A 19,221-nucleotide genomic window follows, 5' to 3' on the forward strand; every position below is an offset into this window, starting at 1 on the left:
GAGTGGGGCAGGTCTCATCTTACCCAGAGCAAAGAGCTGAGTGAAGCTCTAGACACAGAGAAAAGACAGGGAGGCATAAGGATACAGAAACATTCAAGGGCATAGAGGCAGAGCTCAGAGCTGATAAGAGTGAACCTTCTTGGCTTCCGTAGTGGATGAGTAAAAAATAAGAAAAAACAAAATAAGTGAATGGTAGCAGAGAGATAGTTGCCAATGGCATATGTGAGTACTATTGGCAACACACTCTTACAAAAACAAACAACAAAAACAAAAAACTTTGCACTTAAGCATGAGCAAAGTCAATGAAAAAAAAAACCACTAAAAAGACATAAAATCCAAATGAAAGATATGAAGTTCATGAGATTATAGGAAATAAAACACAATGGGACAGAGTCCCCACAATACAAAAGGAAAAAATGGAGTGTGTCGACACTTTGCTGGGGATTGAAGGGGTCCAGGAAAAGAGATGTAAAGTGTGTTGTATGGTAGAGTGCACTTAGCTCAAGAAACAGCTGAAGAACAGAGAGGTCAGAGACAGGGTGACAACATGGAACATTTGATCTCACTAGAATCAAGTAAAGCAAAAGAAGAGTATGAAGGGCAAAACTTTAAGAAGCCCATGGGGACATATTAAAAAATATAGCTTCAAAAGGCAGATTCAAAAAATTGCTTACGTGGTGTGGTTCCTGAAGCAGTAGGAGTTGGAGTGGGGGTGCTTCTTATTGAAACACTAGTGGAACTAGTGGAGAAAATTGGGATTGTGGCAGAGGTGGTGCTCCGGATAGTAGGTGTAGGCGTTGTTCTGGAGGTTGAGGTGGACAGAGTTGTGGTGCTGAAAAACAAAGACGTCCCAGACGAGGAGGAAGCAGAAGTTCCTGAAGAACTGGAGAAGCCAGGAGTGGATACATGTGAAGACACTGGGGAAGACTGTGCCGAGGAGATGGTGATGGCCGAGGTTAGAGAGGCTGAAGACGCTGGAGAGGACTGTGCCGAAGGGCTGGTGGCGGCCGAGGTTGGAGAAGCATAGGACGCTGGGGAGGACACGGCTGAGGGGCTGGTCACTGCCGAGGTGGGAGAAGGAGAGGACGTTGGGGAGGATTGTACCGAGGCGCTGGTGGTGGCCGAGGTTGGAGAGGCCGAGGGCACTGGGGAGGACTGTGCCGAGGGGCTGGTCACAGCCGAGGTGGGAGAAGAAGACACTGGGGAGGACGGTGCAGAGCCGCTTATGGTGGCCGAGGTTGGAGAGGCCGAGGGCACTTGGGAAGACTGTGCCGAGGGGCTGGTCACGTCCGAGGTTGAAGAAGACACTGGGGAGGACTGTGCCGAGGCGCTGGTGGTGGCCGAGGTTGGAGTGGCCAAAGGCACTGAGGAGGACTGTGCCAAGGTGCTGGTCACGGCGGAGGGTGGAGAAGAAGACACTGGGGAGGACTGTTCCGAAGTGCGGGTGGTGGCCGAGGTTGGAGAGGCCGAGGGCACGGGGGAGGACTGTTCCGAGGGGCTGGTCACGGCTGAGGTTGGAGAGGAAGACACAGGGGAGGACGGTGCCGAAGGGCTGGGGGTGGACAGGGTTGGAGAGGCCGAGGGCACTGGGGAGGACTGTGCTGAGGGGCTGGTCAGAGCCGAGGTTGGAGAAGAAGACAGTGGGGAGGACGGTGCAGAGCTGCTTATGGTGGCCGAGGTTGGAGAGGCCGAGGGCACTTGGGAGGACTGTGCCGAGGGGCTGATCACGTCCGAGGTTGGAGAAGAAGACACTGGGGAGGACTGTGCCGAGGCGCTGGTCACTGCCAAGGTTGGAGAAGAAGACACTGGGGAGGACTGTTCTGAAGTCCGGGTGGTGGCCGAGGTTGGAGAGGCCGAGGGCACTGGGGAGGACTGTTCTGAGGTGCTGGTCACGGCCGAGGTTGGAGAAGAAGACACTGGGGAGGAGTGTGCCGAGGCGCTGGTGCTGGCCGAGGTTGGAGAGGCCGAGGGCACTGGGGAGGACTGTTCCGAGAGGCTGGTCACAGCCGAGGTTGGAGAGGAAGACACTGGAGAGGACTGTGCCAAAGGGCTGGTGGTGGCCGAGGTTGGAGAGGCCGAGGGCACTGGGGAGGACTGTGCCGAGGGGTTGGTGGTGGCCGAGGTTGCAGATGCCGAGGGCACTGGGGTGGACTGAACCGAGGGGCTGGTCACGGCCGTGGTTGGAGAAGAAGACACTGGGGAGGACTGTGCCCAGGCACTGGTAGTGGCTGAGGTTGGAGAAACAGACACTGGGGAGGACTGTGCCGAATCACTAGTGGTGGCCGAGGTTGGAGAGGCTGAAGGCACTGGGAAGGACTGTGTCGAAGGGCTGGTCACGGCCGTGGTTGGAGAAGAAGACACTGGGGAGGACTGTGCTGAATGGTTGGTCACGGCTGAGGTTGGAGAAGAAGACCCTGGGGAGGACTGTGCCGAGCCGTTGGTGGTGGCCGAGGTTGGAGAGGCCGAGGGCACTGGGAAGGACTGTGTCGAAGGGCTGGTCACGGCCGTGGTTGGAGAAGAAGACACTGGGGAGGACTGTGGGGAGCCGTTGGTGGTGGCCGAGGTTGGAGAGACGGTGGGCACGGCCGAGGTTGGAGAGGAAGACACAGGGGAGGACTGTGCTGAAGGGTTGGTCATGGCTGAGGTTGGAGAAGAAGACACTGGGGAGGACTGTGGGGAGCCGTTGGTGGTGGCCGAGGTTGGAGAGACCGTGGGCACTGGGGAGGACTGTTCCGAGAGGCTGGTCACGGCCGAGGTTGGAGAAGAAGACACTGGGGAGGACTGTTCCGAGAGGCTGGTCACGGCCGAGGTTGGAGAGGAAGACACTGGGGAGGACTGTTCCGAGAGGCTGGTCACGGCCGAGGTTGGAGAGGAAGACACTGGGGAGGACTGTTCCGAGAGGCTGGTCACGGCCGAGGTTGGAGAAGAAGACACTGGGGAGGACTGTTCCGAGAGGCTGGTCACGGCCGAGGTTGGAGAGGAAGACACTGGGGAGGACTGTTCCGAGAGGCTGGTCACGGCCGAGGTTGGAGAAGAAGACACAGGGGAGGACTGTTCCGAGAGGCTGGTCACGGCCGAGGTTGGAGAAGAAGACACTGGGGAGGACTGTTCCGACAGGCTGGTCACGGCCGAGGTTGGAGAAGAAGACACTGGGGAGGACTGTTCCGAGAGGCTGGTCATGGCCGAGGTTGGAGAAGAAGACACTGGGGAGGACTGTTCCGAGAGGCTGGTCACGGCCGAGGTTGGAGAGGAAGACACAGGGGAGGACTGTGCTGAAGGGTTGGTCACGACTGAGGTTGGAGAAGAAGACCCTGGGGAGGACTGTGGGGAGCCGTTGGTGGTGGCCGAGGTTGGAGAGACCGTGGGCACTGGGGAGGACTGTTCCGAGAGGCTGGTCACGGCCGAGGTTGGAGAAGAAGACACTGGGGAGGACTGTTCCGAGGGGCTGGTACCGGCCGAGGTTGGAGAAGAAGACACTGGGGAGGACTGTTCCGAGAGGCTGGTCACGGCCGAGGTTGGAGAAGAAGACACTGGGAAGGACTGTTCCGAGGGGCTGGTCACGGCCGAGATTGGAGAAGAAGACACTGGGGAGGACTGTTCCGAGGGGCTGGTCACGGCCGAGGTTGGAGAAGAAGACACTGGGGAGGACTGTTCCGACAGGCTGGTCACGGCCGAGGTAGGAGAGGAAGACACTGAGGAGGACTGTTCCGAGAGGCTGGTCACGGCCGAGGTTGGAGAGGAAGACAATGGGGAGGACTGTTCCGAGAGGCTGGTCACGGCCGAGGTTGGAGAAGAAGACACTGGGGAGGACTGTTCCGAGAGGCTGGTCACGGCCGAGGTTGGAGAAGAAGACACTGGGGAGGACTGTTCCGAGGGGCTGGTACCGGCCGAGGTTGGAGAAGAAGACACTGGGGAGGACTGTTCCGACAGGCTGGTCACGGCCGAGGTAGGAGAGGAAGACACTGAGGAGGACTGTTCCGAGAGGCTGGTCACGGCCGAGGTTGGAGAGGAAGACACTGGGGAGGACTGTTCCGAGAGGCTGGTCACGGCCGAGGTTGGAGAAGAAGACACTGGGGAGGACTGTTCCGAGAGGCTGGTCACGGCCGAGGTTGGAGAGGAAGACACTGGGGAGGACTGTTCCGAGAGGCTGGTCACGGCCGAGGTTGGAGAGGAAGACACTGGGGAGGACTGTTCCGAGAGGCTGGTCACGGCCGAGGTTGGAGAGGAAGACACTGGGGAGGACTGTTCCGAGAGGCTGGTCACGGCCGAGGTTGGAGAAGAAGACACTGGGGAGGACTGTTCCGAGAGGCTGGTCACGGCCGAGGTTGGAGAAGAAGACACTGGGAAGGACTGTTCCGAGAGGCTGGTCACGGCCGAGGTTGGAGAAGAAGACACAGGGGAGGACTGTTCCGAGAGGCTGGTCACGGCCGAGGTTGGAGAAGAAGACACTGGGGAGGACTGTTCCGAGGGGCTGGTCACGGCCGAGGTTGGAGAAGAAGACACTGGGGAGGACTGTTCCGAGAGGCTGGTCACGGCCGAGGTTGGAGAGGAAGACACTGGGGAGGACTGTTCCGAGAGGCTGGTCACGGCCGAGGTTGGAGAGGAAGACACTGGGGAGGACTGTTCCGAAAGGCTGGTCACGGCCGAGGTTGGAGAGGAAGACACTGGGGAGGACTGTTCCGAGAGGCTGGTCACGGCCGAGGTTGGAGAGGAAGACACTAGGGAGGACTGTTCCGAGAGGCTGGTCACGGCCGAGGTTGGAGAGGAAGGCACTGGGGAGGACTGTTCCGAGAGGCTGGTCACGGCCGAGGTTGGAGAGGAAGACACTGGGGAGGACTGTTCCGAGGGGCTGGTCACGGCCGAGGTTGGAGAGGAAGACACTGGGGAGGACTGTTCCGAGGGGCTGGTACCGGCCGAGGTTGGAGAAGAAGACACTGGGGAGGACTGTTCCGACAGGCTGGTCACGGCCGAGGTAGGAGAGGAAGACACTGAGGAGGATTGTTCCGAGAGGCTGGTCACGGCCGAGGTTGGAGAGGAAGACACTGGGGAGGACTGTTCCGAGAGGCTGGTCACGGCCGAGGTTGGAGAAGAAGACACTGGGGAGGACTGTTCCGAGAGGCTGGTCACGGCCGAGGTTGGAGAGGAAGGCACTGGGGAGGACTGTTCCGAGAGGCTGGTCACGGCCGAGGTTGGAGAAGAAGACAGTGGGGAGGACTGTTCCGAGAGGCTGGTCACGGCCGAGGTTGGAGAAGAAGACAGTGGGGAGGACTGTTCCGAGAGGCTGGTCACGGCCGAGGTTGGAGAAGAAGACACTGGGGAGGACTGTTCCGAGAGGCTGGTCACGGCCGAGGTTGGAGAAGAAGACACTGGGGAGGACTGTTCCGAGAGGCTGGTCACGGCCGAGGTTGGAGAAGAAGACACTGGGGAGGACTGTTCCGAGGGGCTGGTCACGGCCGAGGTTGGAGAAGAAGACACTGGGGAGGACTGTTCCGAGGGGCTGGTCACGGCCGAGGTTGGAGAGGAAGACACTGGGGAGGACTGTTCCGAGAGGCTGGTCACGGCCGAGGTTGGAGAGGAAGACACTGGGGAGGACTGTTCCGAGAGGCTGGTCACGGCCGAGTTTGGAGAAGAAGACACTGGGGAGGACTGTTCCGAGAGGCTGGTCACGGCCGAGGTTGGAGAGGACGACACTGGGGAGGACTGTTCCGAGAGGCTGGTCACGGCCGAGGTTGGAGAGGACGACACTGGAGAGGACTGTTCCGAGAGGCTGGTCACGGCCGAGGTTGGAGAAGAAGACACTGGGGAGGACTGTTCCGAGAGGCTGGTCACGGCCGAGGTTGGAGAAGAGGACACTGGGGAGGACTGTTCCGAGAGGCTGGTCACGGCCGAGGTTGGAGAAGAAGACACTGGGGAGGACTGTTCCGAGGGGCTGGTACCGGCCGAGGTTGGAGAGGAAGGCACTGGGGAGGACTGTTCCGAGGGGCTGGTACCGGCCGAGGTTGGAGAAGAAGACACTGGGGAGGACTGTTCTGACAGGCTGGTCACGGCCGAGGTTGGAGAAGAAGACACTGGGGAGGACTGTTCCGAGAGGCTGGTCACGGCCGAGGTTGGAGAAGAAGACACTGGGGAGGACTTTTCCGAGAGGCTGGTCACGGCCGAGGTTGGAGAAGAAGACACTGGGGAGGACTGTTCCGAGAGGCTGGTCACGGCCGAGGTTGGAGAAGAAGACACTGGGGAGGACTGTTCCGAGGGGCTGGTATCGGCCGAGGTTGGAGAGGAAGACACTGGGGAGGACTGTTCCGAGGGGCTGGTCACGGCCGAGGTTGGAGAGGAAGACACTGGGGAGGATTGTTCCGAGAGGCTGGTCACGGCCGAGGTTGGAGAAGAAGACACTGGGGAGGACTGTTCCGAGAGGCTGGTCACGGCCGAGGTTGGAGAAGAGGACACTGGGGAGGACTGTTCCGAGAGGCTGGTCACGGCCGAGGTTGGAGAAGAAGACACTGGGGAGGACTGTTCCGAGGGGCTGGTACCGGCCGAGGTTGGAGAAGAAAACACTGGGGAGGACTGTTCCGAGGGGCTGGTACCGGCCGAGGTTGGAGAAGAAGACACTGGGGAGGACTGTTCTGACAGGCTGGTCATGGCCAAGGTTGGAGAAGAAGACACTGGGGAGGATTGTTCCGAGAGGCTGGTCACGGCCGAGGTTGGAGAGGAAGACACTGGGGAGGACTGTTCCGAGAGGCTGGTCACGGCCGAGGTTGGAGAGGAAGACACTGGGGAGGAATGTTCCGAGAGGCTGGTCACGGCCGAGGTTGGAGAGGAAGACACTGGGGAGGACTGCTCCGAGAGGCTGGTCACGGCCGAGGTTGGAGAGGAAGACACTGGGGAGGACTGTTCCGAGAGGCTGGTCACGGCCGAGGTTGGAGAGGAAGACACTGGGGAGGACTGCTCCGAGAGGCTGGTCACGGCCGAGGTTGGAGAGGAAGACACTGGGGAGGACTGTTCCGAGAGGCTGGTCACGGCCGAGGTTGGAGAAGAAGACCCTGGGGAGGACTGTTCTGAGAGACTGGTCACGGCCGAGGTTGGAGAGGAAGACCCTGGGGAGGACTCTTCCGAGAGGCTGGTCACGGCCGAGGTTGGAGAGGAAGACACTGGGGAGGACTGTTCCGAGAGGCTGGTCACGGCCGAGGTTGGAGAGGAAGACACTGGGGAGGACTGTTCCGAGAGGCTGGTCACGGCCGAGGTTGGAGAAGAAGACACTGGGGAGGACTGTTCCGAGAGGCTGGTCACGGCCGAGGTTGGAGAAGAGGACACTGGGGAGGACTGTTCCGAGAGGCTGGTCACAGCCGAGGTTGGAGAAGAAGACACAGGGGAGGACTGTTCCGAGGGGCTGGTACCGGCCGAGGTTGGAGAAGAAAACACTGGGGAGGACTGTTCCGAGGGGCTGGTACCGGCCGAGGTTGGAGAAGAAGACACTGGGGAGGACTGTTCTGACAGGCTGGTCATGGCCAAGGTTGGAGAAGAAGACACTGGGGAGGATTGTTCCGAGAGGCTGGTCACGGCCGAGGTTGGAGAGGAAGACACTGGGGAGGACTGTTCCGAGAGGCTGGTCACGGCCGAGGTTGGAGAAGAAGACACTGGGGAGGACTGTTCCGAGAGGCTGGTCACGGCCGAGGTTGGAGAGGAAGACACTGGAGAGGACTGTTCCGAGAGGCTGGTCACGGCCGAGGTTGGAGAAGAAGACACTGGGGAGGACTGTTCCGAGAGGCTGGTCACGGACGAGGTTGGAGAAGAAGACAGTGGGGAGGACTGTTCCGAGAGGCTGGTCACGGCCGAGGTTGGAGAAGAGGACACTGGGGAGGACTGTTCCGAGAGGCTGGTCACGGCCGAGGTTGGAGAAGAAGACACTGGGGAGGACTGTTCCGAGGGGCTGGTACCGGCCGAGGTTGGAGAAGAAAACACTGGGGAGGACTGTTCCGAGGGGCTGGTACCGGCCGAGGTTGGAGAAGAAGACACTGGGGAGGACTGTTCTGACAGGCTGGTCATGGCCGAGGTTGGAGAAGAAGACACTGGGGAGGATTGTTCCGAGAGGCTGGTCACGGCCGAGGTTGGAGAGGAAGACACTGGGGAGGACTGTTCCGAGAGGCTGGTCACGGCCGAGGTTGGAGAAGAAGACACTGGGGAGGACTGTTCCGAGAGGCTGGTCAAGGCCGAGGTTGGAGAGGAAGGCACTGGGGAGGACTGTTCTGAGAGGCTGGTCACGGCCGAGGTTGGAGAGGAAGACACTGGGGAGGACTGTTCCGAGAGGCTGGTCACGGCCGAGGTTGGAGAAGAAAACACTGGGGAGGACTGTTCCGAGAGGCTGGTCACGGCCGAGGTTGGAGAAGAAGACACTGGGGAGGACTGTTCCGAGAGGCTGGTCACGGCCGAGGTTCGAGAAGAAGACACTGGGGAGGACTGTTCCGAGAGGCTGGTCACGGCCGAGGTTGGAGAAGAAGACACTGGGGAGGACTGTTCCGACGGGCTGGTCACGGCCGAGGTTGGAGAGGAAGACACTGGGGAGGACTGTTCCGAGAGGCTGGTCACGGCCGAGGTTGGAGAAGAAGACACTGGGGAGGACTGTTCCGAGAGGCTGGTCACGGCCGAGGTTCGAGAGGAAGACACTGGAGAGGACTGTTCCGAGAGGCTGGTCACGGCCGAGGTTGGAGAAGAAGACACTGGGGAGGACTGTTCCGAGAGGCTGGTCACGGCCGAGGTTGGAGAGGAAGACACTGGGGAGGACTGTTCCGAGAGGCTGGTCACGGCCGAGGTTGGAGAAGAAGACACGGGGGAGGACTGTTCCGAGAGGCTGGTCACGGCCAAGGTTGGAGAAGAGGACACTGGGGAGGACTGTTCCGAGAGGCTGGTCACGGCCGAGGTTGGAGAAGAAGACACTGGGGAGGACTGTTCCGAGGGGCTGGTACCGGCCGAGGTTGGAGAAGAGGACACTGGGGAGGACTGTTCTGAGAGGCTGGTCACGGCCGAGGTTGGAGAGGAAGACCCTGGGGAGGACTCTTCCGAGAGGCTGGTCACGGCCGAGGTTGGAGAGGAAGACCCTGGGGAGGAGTGTTCCGAGAGGCTGGTCACGACCGAGGTTGGAGAGGAAGACACTGGGGAGGACTGTTCCGAGAGGCTGGTCACGGCCGAGGTTGGAGAGGAAGACACTGGGGAGGACTGTTCCGAGAGGCTGGACACGGCCGAGGTTGGAGAGGAAGACACTGGGGAGGACTGTTCCGAGAGGCTGGTCACGGCCGAGGTTGGAGAGGAAGACACTGGGGAGGACTGTTCCGAGAGGCTGGTCACGGCCCAGGTTGGAGAAGAAGACCCTGGGGAGGACTGTTCCGAGAGGCTGGTCACGGCCGAGGTTGGAGAAGAAGACACTGGGGAGGACTGTTCTGAGAGGCTGGTCACGGCCGAGGTTGGAGAAGAAGACACTGGGGAGGACTGTTCCGACAGGCTGGTCACGGCCCAGGTTGGAGAGGAAGACACTGGGGAGGAGTGTTCCGACAGGCTGGTCACGGCCGAGGTTGGAGAGGAAGACACTGGGGAGGAGTGTTCCGAGAGGCTGGTCACGGCCGAGGTTGGAGAGGAAGACACTGGGGAGGACTGTTCCGAGAGGCTGGTCACGGCCGAGGTTGGAGAGGAAGACACTGGGGAGGACTGTTCCGAGAGGCTGGTCACGGCCGAGGTTGGAGAGGAAGACACTGGGGAGGACTGTTCCGAGAGGCTGGTCACGGCCGAGGTTGGAGAGGAAGACACTGGGGAGGACTGTTCCGAGAGGCTGGTCACGGCCGAGGTTGGAGAGGGAGACACTGGGGAGGACTGTTCCGAGAGGCTGGTCACGGCCGAGGTTGGAGAGGAAGACACTGGGGAGGACTGTTCCGAGAGGCTGGTCACGGCCGAGGTTGGAGAGGAAGACACTGGGGAGGACTGTTCCGAGAGGCTGGTCACGGCCGAGGTTGGAGAAGAAGACACTGGGGAGGACTGTTCCGAGAGGCTGGTCACGGCCGAGGTTGGAGAAGAAGACACTGGGGAGGAGTGTTCCGAGAGGCTGGTCACGGCCGAGGTTGGAGAAGAAGACACTGGGGAGGACTGTTCCAAGGGGCTGGTCACGGCCGAGGTTGGAGAAGAAGACACTGGGGAGGACTGTTCCGAGGGGCTGGTACCGGCCGAATTTGGAGAAGAAGACACTGGGGAGGACTGTTCTGACAGGCTGGTCACGGCCGAGGTTGGAGAAGAAGACACTGGGGAGGATTGTTCCGAGAGGCTGGTCACGGCCGAGGTTGGAGAGGAAGACACTGGGGAGGACTGTTCCGAGAGGCTGGTCACGGCCGAGGTTGGAGAGGAAGACACTGGGGAGGACTGTTCCGAGAGGCTGGTCACGGCCGAGGTTGGAGAGGAAGACACTGGGGAGGACTGTTCCGAGAGGCTGGTCACGGCCGAGGTTGGAGAGGAAGACACTGGGGAGGACTGTTCCGAGAGGCTGGTCACGGCCGAGTTTGGAGAGGAAGACACTGGGGAGGACTGTTCCGAGAGGCTGGTCACGGCCGAGGTTGGAGAGGAAGACACTGGGGAGGACTGTTCCGAGAGGCTGGTCACGGCCGAGGTTGGAGAAGAAGACACTGGGGAGGACTGTTCTGACAGGCTGGTCACGGCCGAGGTTGGAGAAGAAGACACTGGGGAGGACTGTTCCGAGAGGCTGGTCACGGCCGAGGTTGGAGAGGAAGACACTGGGGAGGACTGTTCCGAGAGGCTGGTCACGGCCGAGTTAGAAGAAGAATACACTGGGGAGGACTGTTCCGAGAGGCTGGTCACGGCCGAGGTTGGAGAGGAAGACACTGGGGAGGACTGTTCCGAGAGGCTGGTCACGGCCGAGTTAGAAGAAGAAGACACTGGGGAGGACTGTTCCGAGAGGCTGGTCACGGCCGAGGTTGGAGAGGAAGACACTGGGGAGGACTGTTCCGAGAGGCTGGTCACGGCCGAGTTAGAAGAAGAAGACACTGGGGAGGACTGTTCCGAGAGGCTGGTCACGGCCGAGGTTGGAGAGGAAGACACTGGGGAGGACTGTTCTGAGAGGCTGGTCACGGCCGAGATTGGAGAAGAAGACACTGGGGAGGACTGTTCCGAGAGGCTGGTCACGGCCGAGGTTGGAGAGGAAGACACTGGGGAGGACTGTTCCGAGAGGCTGATCACGGCCGAGGTCGGAGAAGAAGACACTGGGGAGGACTGTTCCGAGAGGCTGGTCACGGCCGAGGTTGGAGAAGAAGACCCCGGGGAGGACTGTTCCGAGAGGCTGGTCACGGCCGAGGTTGGAGAAGAAGACACGTGTGAGTACTCTTCCAAGAGGCTGTTCACGGCCCAGGTTGGAGAGGAAGGCACTCTGCGGAACTCTCCCGATTGTCTTTTCAGGGCCGAATTTTGAGAAGAAGACACTGGGGAGGACTGTCCCAAAGGGCTTCTCACAGGCGATTTTGGAGAAGAGGACACTAGGGAGGACTGTGCCAAGGAACTGGTGCTGGCCGAGGTTGGAAAGTCCAAAGGCACTGGAAAGGACTGTGCCAAAGGGCTTGCCACGGCCGAGCTTTGAGAAGACCCTGTGGATTTCTGTTTCAAGGTACGGGTGTTGTCCGCAGTTTGAGAAGTAGAGTTCCATGTGAAGTGCATTGCTGAGTGTCTGGACCTCGAGTGCTCTCGGATTCCACTGTCAGCAGATGTTTCAGATCTGTCATTCTCTTTAGAGTTATCCCCCATAGTGAGTTTATAAGTGGAAATCACTGCAGATTCTCTAGTTTTTCGCAATCTTGTTACAGTTTTGTTACTCTTAGTTGAATAGCGTTGTTCCTCTCCAAGTCCTATATAAGTGTTCAAATTTTTCAGTTTGGTCAGTGCTTTTTAAAATTTTCTAGAACTTATAGGAATTCACAGGGGTCTGTGTCAGAAATAGCTACTTTAGGGGCACCTGGGCTCTTCAGTCCATTAACCATCTGATTCCTGGTTTTGGCTCAGGCTATGATCTTAGGTCATGTGATTGAGCCCAGCATTGGGTTCCACACTCAGGAGAGAGTCTGCTTGAGATTCTCTCTTTCTCTCCTGTCTTTCCCTGCCCCCGGCTCATGTGCATGTCTCTCTGTCTCTCTCTCTAAAATAGATTGATAAATTAGGGGCAAAAAAGGAAAGAAATTGCTACTTTAAATGGGCTCTTTCTTCTTAGTGTTATCAGAATAAAGCTGTTGTCAGAATCCATTGTCTGAATCAACGAGATATTTGTTGCAGGTATATTCTGGTCTCTCTTGCCATCTCCTCTAGGCTGTTTGAATTGGGCTGAACCTGAATCCCTTTCTGTAGACTCTGGCTGGTTCCCATCTACCTTAAGAATCTTTATAAGGCACTAGAAGCCATGTGGTTGTGGAATGTAAAATTTGGGGTTTGTGGACCTATGAGGCTTGTTCCAGTCGTTTTGCATGAAGGTGCTCCCTCCCAGACCTCCAGGGATGCTGTGCCTCACCTGTATCATAGATGTCTTGTATCCGCTTGCACTGAGGGTCCTGGGGGTTCTCCTGTGACACACACCCTCCTCCATCCCATACAGCCCTGTCCCTTTGGAGATCTGAAAGAGAGAAAGGGAAGTTAGTCTCCTGGAGCTATAACTTTCTTTCCCCTTTGGGAGTCCTTCATTCTCTCAAAACCTCTCTGTTTCCCTACACCCCCAGCCCCACCTCCTCTGGAAAGGGCCACCTTGCTTGTTTTAGGATCTAGAAATCAAGCATCAGGACCTAGCTCACACAGAGGTGAGGTGAGAAGGCCGGGGTTTGGGGGATGAGGTCTTGAAGATTTTGAGACGTTGGGACAACATCAAGTTGTACATCAGTAGGAAAGGGAGCAGCTGCCTACTTCGGGAATCAGATTTCAAGAAAGTAAGTATTCACATGTCACTAAGTCCTTCCAATGGAACGTGAGCACAAGTGAGCATGCCACTTCCAGGCCAGCCCAGAAACTTCCCGTAGTGGTCCTCATTGCTCTGCCAACTGGAGGCAGATGGAAAGGAGGCCCAAGAGAATAGTGAAGCCTCAGGAAGAAGGAACCTAGGTCCCTGAATCACCACATGAAGGAAAGCTACCTGCCAACCAGGAACGTCTGCCTCGTATTATTACATGAGCAAGAAAAAAAATCTTCTTTTGTGGTTGAGCAATTATACACTTGGGGCATATTTGTTATAGCAGATACAAAAATATCCTAACTAATGGGGGAAAGAGCTTCATTTAAGCTCTTGGAACAGATACACTTACTCTAATTATATTTAAGAAATGTAAACCCACTTTAAGAAATTTAAACCCTTCGTATTACATAATCTCTTCACACTTGGGATTTAAGATATTTGTAATGTTCAAGAGAATTTGGCCTAATATGCAAACCTTGTAGTTTCAATTTATAATATGTAATTAAACAATTGATTTAGACTTGTCATTTTACATTGAAACCTTGCTAAGGTTGTAAACAGTATGAGACCATTTAAGAGAACTTAAGATCTACCACTTGGGTACTTCCAATGTATTAGACTTGAAGGTTTGGGGGAAGTTTTTAAAAATTTATATTTACTGTATTAGATTTATGGAGTCTCTTGAATACTTGGAAAGGTTTTGTTATTAATCAAACCACTGAAGTCTTTCAATAGGAAATGTAATGTATTAATTTTATAAATGTAACTTGAAATGTTGAAAGTGATTTAACTGGCCGTGTATGTATAATAGATTGCACACTAGTCAAAGGCCTTATCAAAGCATTATACTTCTGCTTCTGGCCAAGATGGAGTGTCAGGGATCAGAATTCACCCTCCTACCTGAAACCACACCCAGCCCCCAGATAACCACATCACCATACAAAAGATATGAAATGATGATTGTCAATACACTGGATGTCAGGCAACAGAGGACTATGGTTCCTGAGAGACAAACAAGGAAACAAACAAGGTGAGCCCTATGATGATCCTAGCTTACTGATGTGAGAGGGCTTCCAGGCAGAGTGCCTGGAGGGAGAACGTAACTGGAGCCCAGCAGATCTCCTGGGTTGAGGAGATGCACGTCATGGTCTTGAGAGACCAAGGCAGCTAGAGTTCACAGGACAGAATTACTGGGGAGGCGGACTTGCACAGAGGGGCCCCTGGATATCCGCCACACAATCTACTGATCAGAGCATGCTTATGAAACAGCTCCCCAAGATCCGAGAAGTGCCACTGGAAAAGATTGGAAGGAAGGAGACCTGGCTCTCATGTAGGATGGGAGCAGTGCTGTTCCCACCAGCCAAAATGGAAAAACCTGAAATTCTCAGGGCATGGGACGGAGAACTCAGGAAGATCTTGCTTCAGTCCTAGGAAATACAGCCCTCTACACTGTGTGTGTCTCTTGCTCTGCCCCCCCAACCCCCAAAGGCAAGCTGATTTCCATTTTGACTTGACATCTTCAGGTGATATTAAGTGGACGTCCCAGACTCTGTCCAAAACTCTCCTGAGTTCTTTGCTAGACCCCTCGGAGCAAGCAGCCTTCTACCGATTGCTGAAGCCTAGCCCCTTGGAAGGCACTCTGCTTCTCTTTCCCGCTCGCCTCCCACATCTGTGCCATCAGCCAGGCCTGCTGGTATCCTGGACGTATCCACTTCTTGCCGTGGCTCCCGAAACCACCGGGTCAGCGCTGCTGTGGACTCTCACCCAACCTCCTGCCCCATCTCCCCACTTCCCACCCGGACCTCCAAGCCAAGCAATCCTACACACTGCAGCTAGAGGGATCCCTTCATAACACATGTGTGGGGTTACCTCTGTGCTTTAACCACCCCCCCGGGGCCCCTGGGAGGGGTTGGATTGTGTCCCCCTCCCCAGATTCGTATGGTAAAGTCCTAACTCCTAGGACCACAGAACATGACATCCAGAAGTAGGGTTGTTGCAGATGTAATTACATAAGATGAGGTCACCACTGGAGTAGAGTGGGCCCTGATCCAAAACAACCGGTGTCCTTACAAGAAGGGAAATTTGGACGCAGGAACATGCGCACACAGAGAACCCCCGGGAAAGATGAAGGCACAGATGATGTGCTTGCAAGGCAAGGAATGCCAAGCTTGGCAGCAGCTACCAGATGCCAGGGGAGAGGCCTGGACAGATCCTTCCTTCCCCACCACCTGCTGACACCTTGGTTTTGGACTTCTGTCATCCAGAACCATGAGACAAGATTTTTCCTATTGTTCTAAGCCACTCGGGTTGTGCTAATTTATTATGGTGGTCCAGGGAGTGAGACTCTTTCCAGTCTCTTGTAGTTGCAGCAATGGGTTCAAGGGGAGAGAAGTCTGTGGTGACCCCCAGGAAGGCTCCTCAGAGGAGGTAGACCTTGTTGACGGAGGAGGGGGGGAAGCTAGCCTCTAGAGTGTATGTTCCTTAGACTCCCTCAGGAGGCTGACATTAGGATGGTGATGAGGACATGGGTGGGTGAAGGCACTCAGGATGGGGAGTGAGAGAGAGGGCAGAGGGAGATGACTGAGCACTCAAGCCTGACACATTTGTGCTGGGTTTGGGAGGTAAGAGGCACTTGCCACAGCTGGACAGGACCAAACTGGGCCCAGGATGTTGTGTTTCACTGATAAGCAATATAATCAGGGTGTATTGGAAGGAGGGGCCGTGGCCATGGGAGGGTGTGCCTGCCAGGAAGAGCCAGGTGAAGGCCACCAAGCTCTTCCTCGCGGCCCACGCCCCACTCAGGCATCCCCAGCCCAGTAGCCTGAGAAGGGATGTGGCTCTGGGTCCCCAGAGAGGACACATGGGAGAGTCAGATGCCAAAGCTCTACAGACCAGCTGACGCCCGATGCAGAAAGGGGACCACAGAATCCTAGAAAGCGGGAGCAAAGAGGCTCCATTTCACTGAGGGGGCGACCGAGGCTAGAGATGCAATGAGCCATCGCGTGCAGAATGTGGGAGAGGCCAGGAGGGGGCGGGGGGAGGAACGAGAGGGAGCTGGAAACATCTTCCCCAACCAAGGCACATCACGGTGCCTAAAATGACATTATTAGAGGTAAGTCACTAAGAATCTGGACAGTGTAGACAGTGCCTGGGAAGAGGGTGTCACTCTTTTTTTTTTTTTTATTCAATTAGCCAACATATAACCCAGCATTAGTTTTTGATGTTGTGTTCATTAGTTGTGTATAACAACCAGTGCTCAACTGGGTATTTACCCCAAAGATACAAATGTAGGGACCCGAAGGGGTACGTGCACCCCAATGTTTATAGCAGCAATGTCCACAATAGCCAAACTGTGGAAAGAGCCAAGATGTCCATCGACAGATGAATGGATAAAGAAGATGTGGTATATATACACAATGGAATATTATGCAGCCATCAAAAGGAATGAGATCTTGCCATTTGCAACGACGTGGATGGAACTGGAGGGTGTTATGCTGAGTGAAATAAGTCAATCAGAGAAAGACATGTATCATATGACCTCACTGATATGAGGAATTCTGAATCTCAGGAACAAACTGAGGGTTGCTGGAGTGGTCGGGGGGGGGGGGGGGGGGGGGGGTGGCTGGGTGATGGACATTGGGGAAGATATGTGCTACGGTGAGCGCTGTGAATTGTGTAAGACTGTTGAATCACAGATCTGTACTTCTGAAACAAATAACGCAACATATTTTAAGAAAAAAGAAAAAGAAGAAGATAGCAGGAGAGGAAGAATGAAGGGGAGTAAGTCAGAGGGGGAGACGAACCAGGAGAGATGATGGACTCTGAAAAACAAACTGAGGGTTCTGGAGGGGAGGAGCGTGGGGGGATGGGTTAGCCTGGTGGTGGGTATTGAGGAGGGCACATTCTGCATGGAGCACTGGGTGTTATGAACAAACAATGAATCATGGAGCACTACACCAAAACAAATTATGTAATATATGGTGATTAACATAATAAAAAAATTTAAAAAAAAACAACCAGTGCTCATCACATCACGTGCCTTCCTTAATGCCCATCACCCGGTTACCCCATCCGCCCACCCCCCTCCCTTCCGCAAACCTCAGTTTGTTTCCCAGAGTCAAGAGTCTGTCATGGTTTGTCTCCTTCTCGGATTTCTTCCTATTCAATTTTCCCTTTCTTCCCCTATGATCCTCTGCACTATTTCTTATATTCCACATACGAGTGAGATCATATGATAATTGCCTTTCTCTGATTGACTCATTTCACTTAGCATAATACCCTCCAGTTCCATCCAGGTCGAAGTAAATGGTAGGTATTCATTCTTCTGAGGGTGTCATTCTTATTACTAATAAGGTGACAGCTCCGGGTGCTGTCACATTGGGAGTCTGTGCCAAGTCATAGTAAGGTTCAGGTCAGTGAACCAGCCCTTTAGACCAAGCCAAGCACTGCCCCACCCTGCCCCAGACTGCCGCCCCCCTTCCTCCTCTCATCCTCTTCATTTGCCCCATCAGCCATCAGGCTGGTCCCTAGAGAAGGCCCTACCTTTTGTGGGTGGGTTTGGGCCAAAGAGGCCACAGGCTCCAGGATTATGCTCACAGGTACTTTCTCCCCCGCTCCCACCCCATTCCCTCTTCGGAGAAGGGTGGCCCAAGGTCTGGGGCCAGGGCACCAGGAGCCCCCCTACTGCTCCTGGTGTAGTGAGCTCAGGGCAAGACAAAGCCCAGGACATGGCAACTTGAATGCCATCTACATGCTCAGCATCAGCCACCCCCCCCCCACTTTTGCCTCCAAGTCCCCTTCCCACCCCAGCCAGGCCATCCCAGGAGGACGTCTCAGGGAGGGAGAACCTGAGGCTGGCAGTTTGGTTCCTGGCTTTTCCCTTCCCTCTCTCTCTGGGGACAGGCGAGTGGCAGAGGGAACTCCTGAAGGGTCTGATCAGTACCCCCTGTCATCCTCTGCCAACCTGAGCCCAGTCCCCTTGGCCAAGGAACCCCTAGTGGGCCCAACCCATGTCCTTTAAGGGAAGACACTGAGGTCTGAGATGAACTGAATTGCCCCCTGGCACAGAGCTGTTTCACCGCAGGATTAGAATCTGGGGCTCCCAAAGCCCCATCTTGTGCCCATCTGGCTACAGCAGTGGCCCCTTTCCTGGTACTGGGATGCCTGACAGCCCATGGGACATCCTCGGGGCACAAGGCAGGGGTGGGGTGATGCAGAAATGGCCAGGATGAGAGTGAGAGCAGAGACTTCAAGCATTTGTCCCGTCATGAAAAGAAGGCCTGGACATTTGGTGGGAGGTGACCAGGTGGTTGGGGGGCATATCCAAGGGGTAAGGACAGATCCTAACATCAGCCGAGCATCTATCTGCCATATGCCAGGGGCCGTGCGGGGAGTATTGCATCGAATCCTCAGGCCCTGGCAAGCCTCACCTCTTGTCTCCTTTTAGGGAGGAAGCAGGCTCAGAGAGACTAACCTGGATGCACCCCAAAACCACATGTAGCCGGGAAGGGAAGGAGAAGGTGAGGGGCACGAGGCTGAGCTCCAGGCAAAAGATACCCCCACCTGTGCCCCCCAGGAAGCAGCCTTCCCTTGGGCCTGGGCAGACCCAGGAGAGGAGGCAAGGCCAGGGTTCACTCACCGTGGGCAGCAGCCACAGGGCGGGACAGGAGCTGAAGGACAAGGGGCAGCAGGCAGAGCATCCTGGTCACCAGTCTCAACATCAGAGCTCAGAGGACAGTGCACCTGCTGTTCACTCTCGCCAGAATGAGCAAAATGAATGTCAGCCAAGGAACCCCAGTAATAAATGGGCCCCAGAGCCCTTTGATCCCTGAGACTCTGGAGAACTGGGGCCAGCCCACCTGAGTCAGTGAATGAGCTTCTCTCATGCTGCGGGAGGGGAGGGTGTGGATTTTATTTCGGGCCAAAGGGCAGAGGGAGGGGAGCTCTTCCCTCTCCAGGCAGTACACAACAAGCACGCGGGCCATCAGCATTTTCACCCCAATAGAGGGGCAGGCACAGGGGCCTGAGCAGCCTGGGAGAACGGAGAAGACCCCTGGAGGGACTCAGAGGGTGGAGGAGAAGCAGCTGGGCCTGAACCCCGGAGGAGAAGGGCGCCTGTTGTTCAATTCCAGCCTCCGGTAAGGACACTCCCCTCCCTTTGTGTCAAGCTCTCTTTACTGGCCCTGTGTGTACCCCACCAGGATTCAAATCATGGCCACACCTGGGCCAGTGCCCAGCTCTGGGGTGGC

The 19,221-nt window shown here is 56.3% G+C and overlaps 1 protein-coding gene across 1 annotated transcript in view; it reads right to left on the reverse strand.

Annotated features, from left to right (window-relative positions):
* LOC113932084 (mucin-17-like) overlaps positions 1–18,746 on the reverse strand; it is a 30,254-nt gene extending 11,508 nt beyond the window's left edge. Inside the window, exons 1-8 of the mRNA XM_035722234.1 lie at positions 18,612–18,746; positions 12,542–12,643; positions 11,338–11,888; positions 9,889–9,936; positions 8,359–8,442; positions 5,230–5,292; positions 3,721–3,780; positions 675–2,808 (exon numbers count right to left, since the gene is read on the reverse strand). Coding sequence (XP_035578127.1) covers positions 675–2,808; positions 3,721–3,780; positions 5,230–5,292; positions 8,359–8,442; positions 9,889–9,936; positions 11,338–11,888; positions 12,542–12,643; positions 18,612–18,693 — 3,124 coding nt within the window. The 5' untranslated portion in view covers positions 18,694–18,746. The remainder of the gene's footprint in view (positions 1–674; positions 2,809–3,720; positions 3,781–5,229; positions 5,293–8,358; positions 8,443–9,888; positions 9,937–11,337; positions 11,889–12,541; positions 12,644–18,611) is intronic.
* Positions 18,747–19,221: the final 475 nt, after the last annotated feature.

This window comes from Zalophus californianus, chromosome 10 (assembly GCF_009762305.2).
Source record: "Zalophus californianus isolate mZalCal1 chromosome 10, mZalCal1.pri.v2, whole genome shotgun sequence".
Taxonomy (NCBI): Eukaryota; Metazoa; Chordata; class Mammalia; order Carnivora; family Otariidae; genus Zalophus; species Zalophus californianus.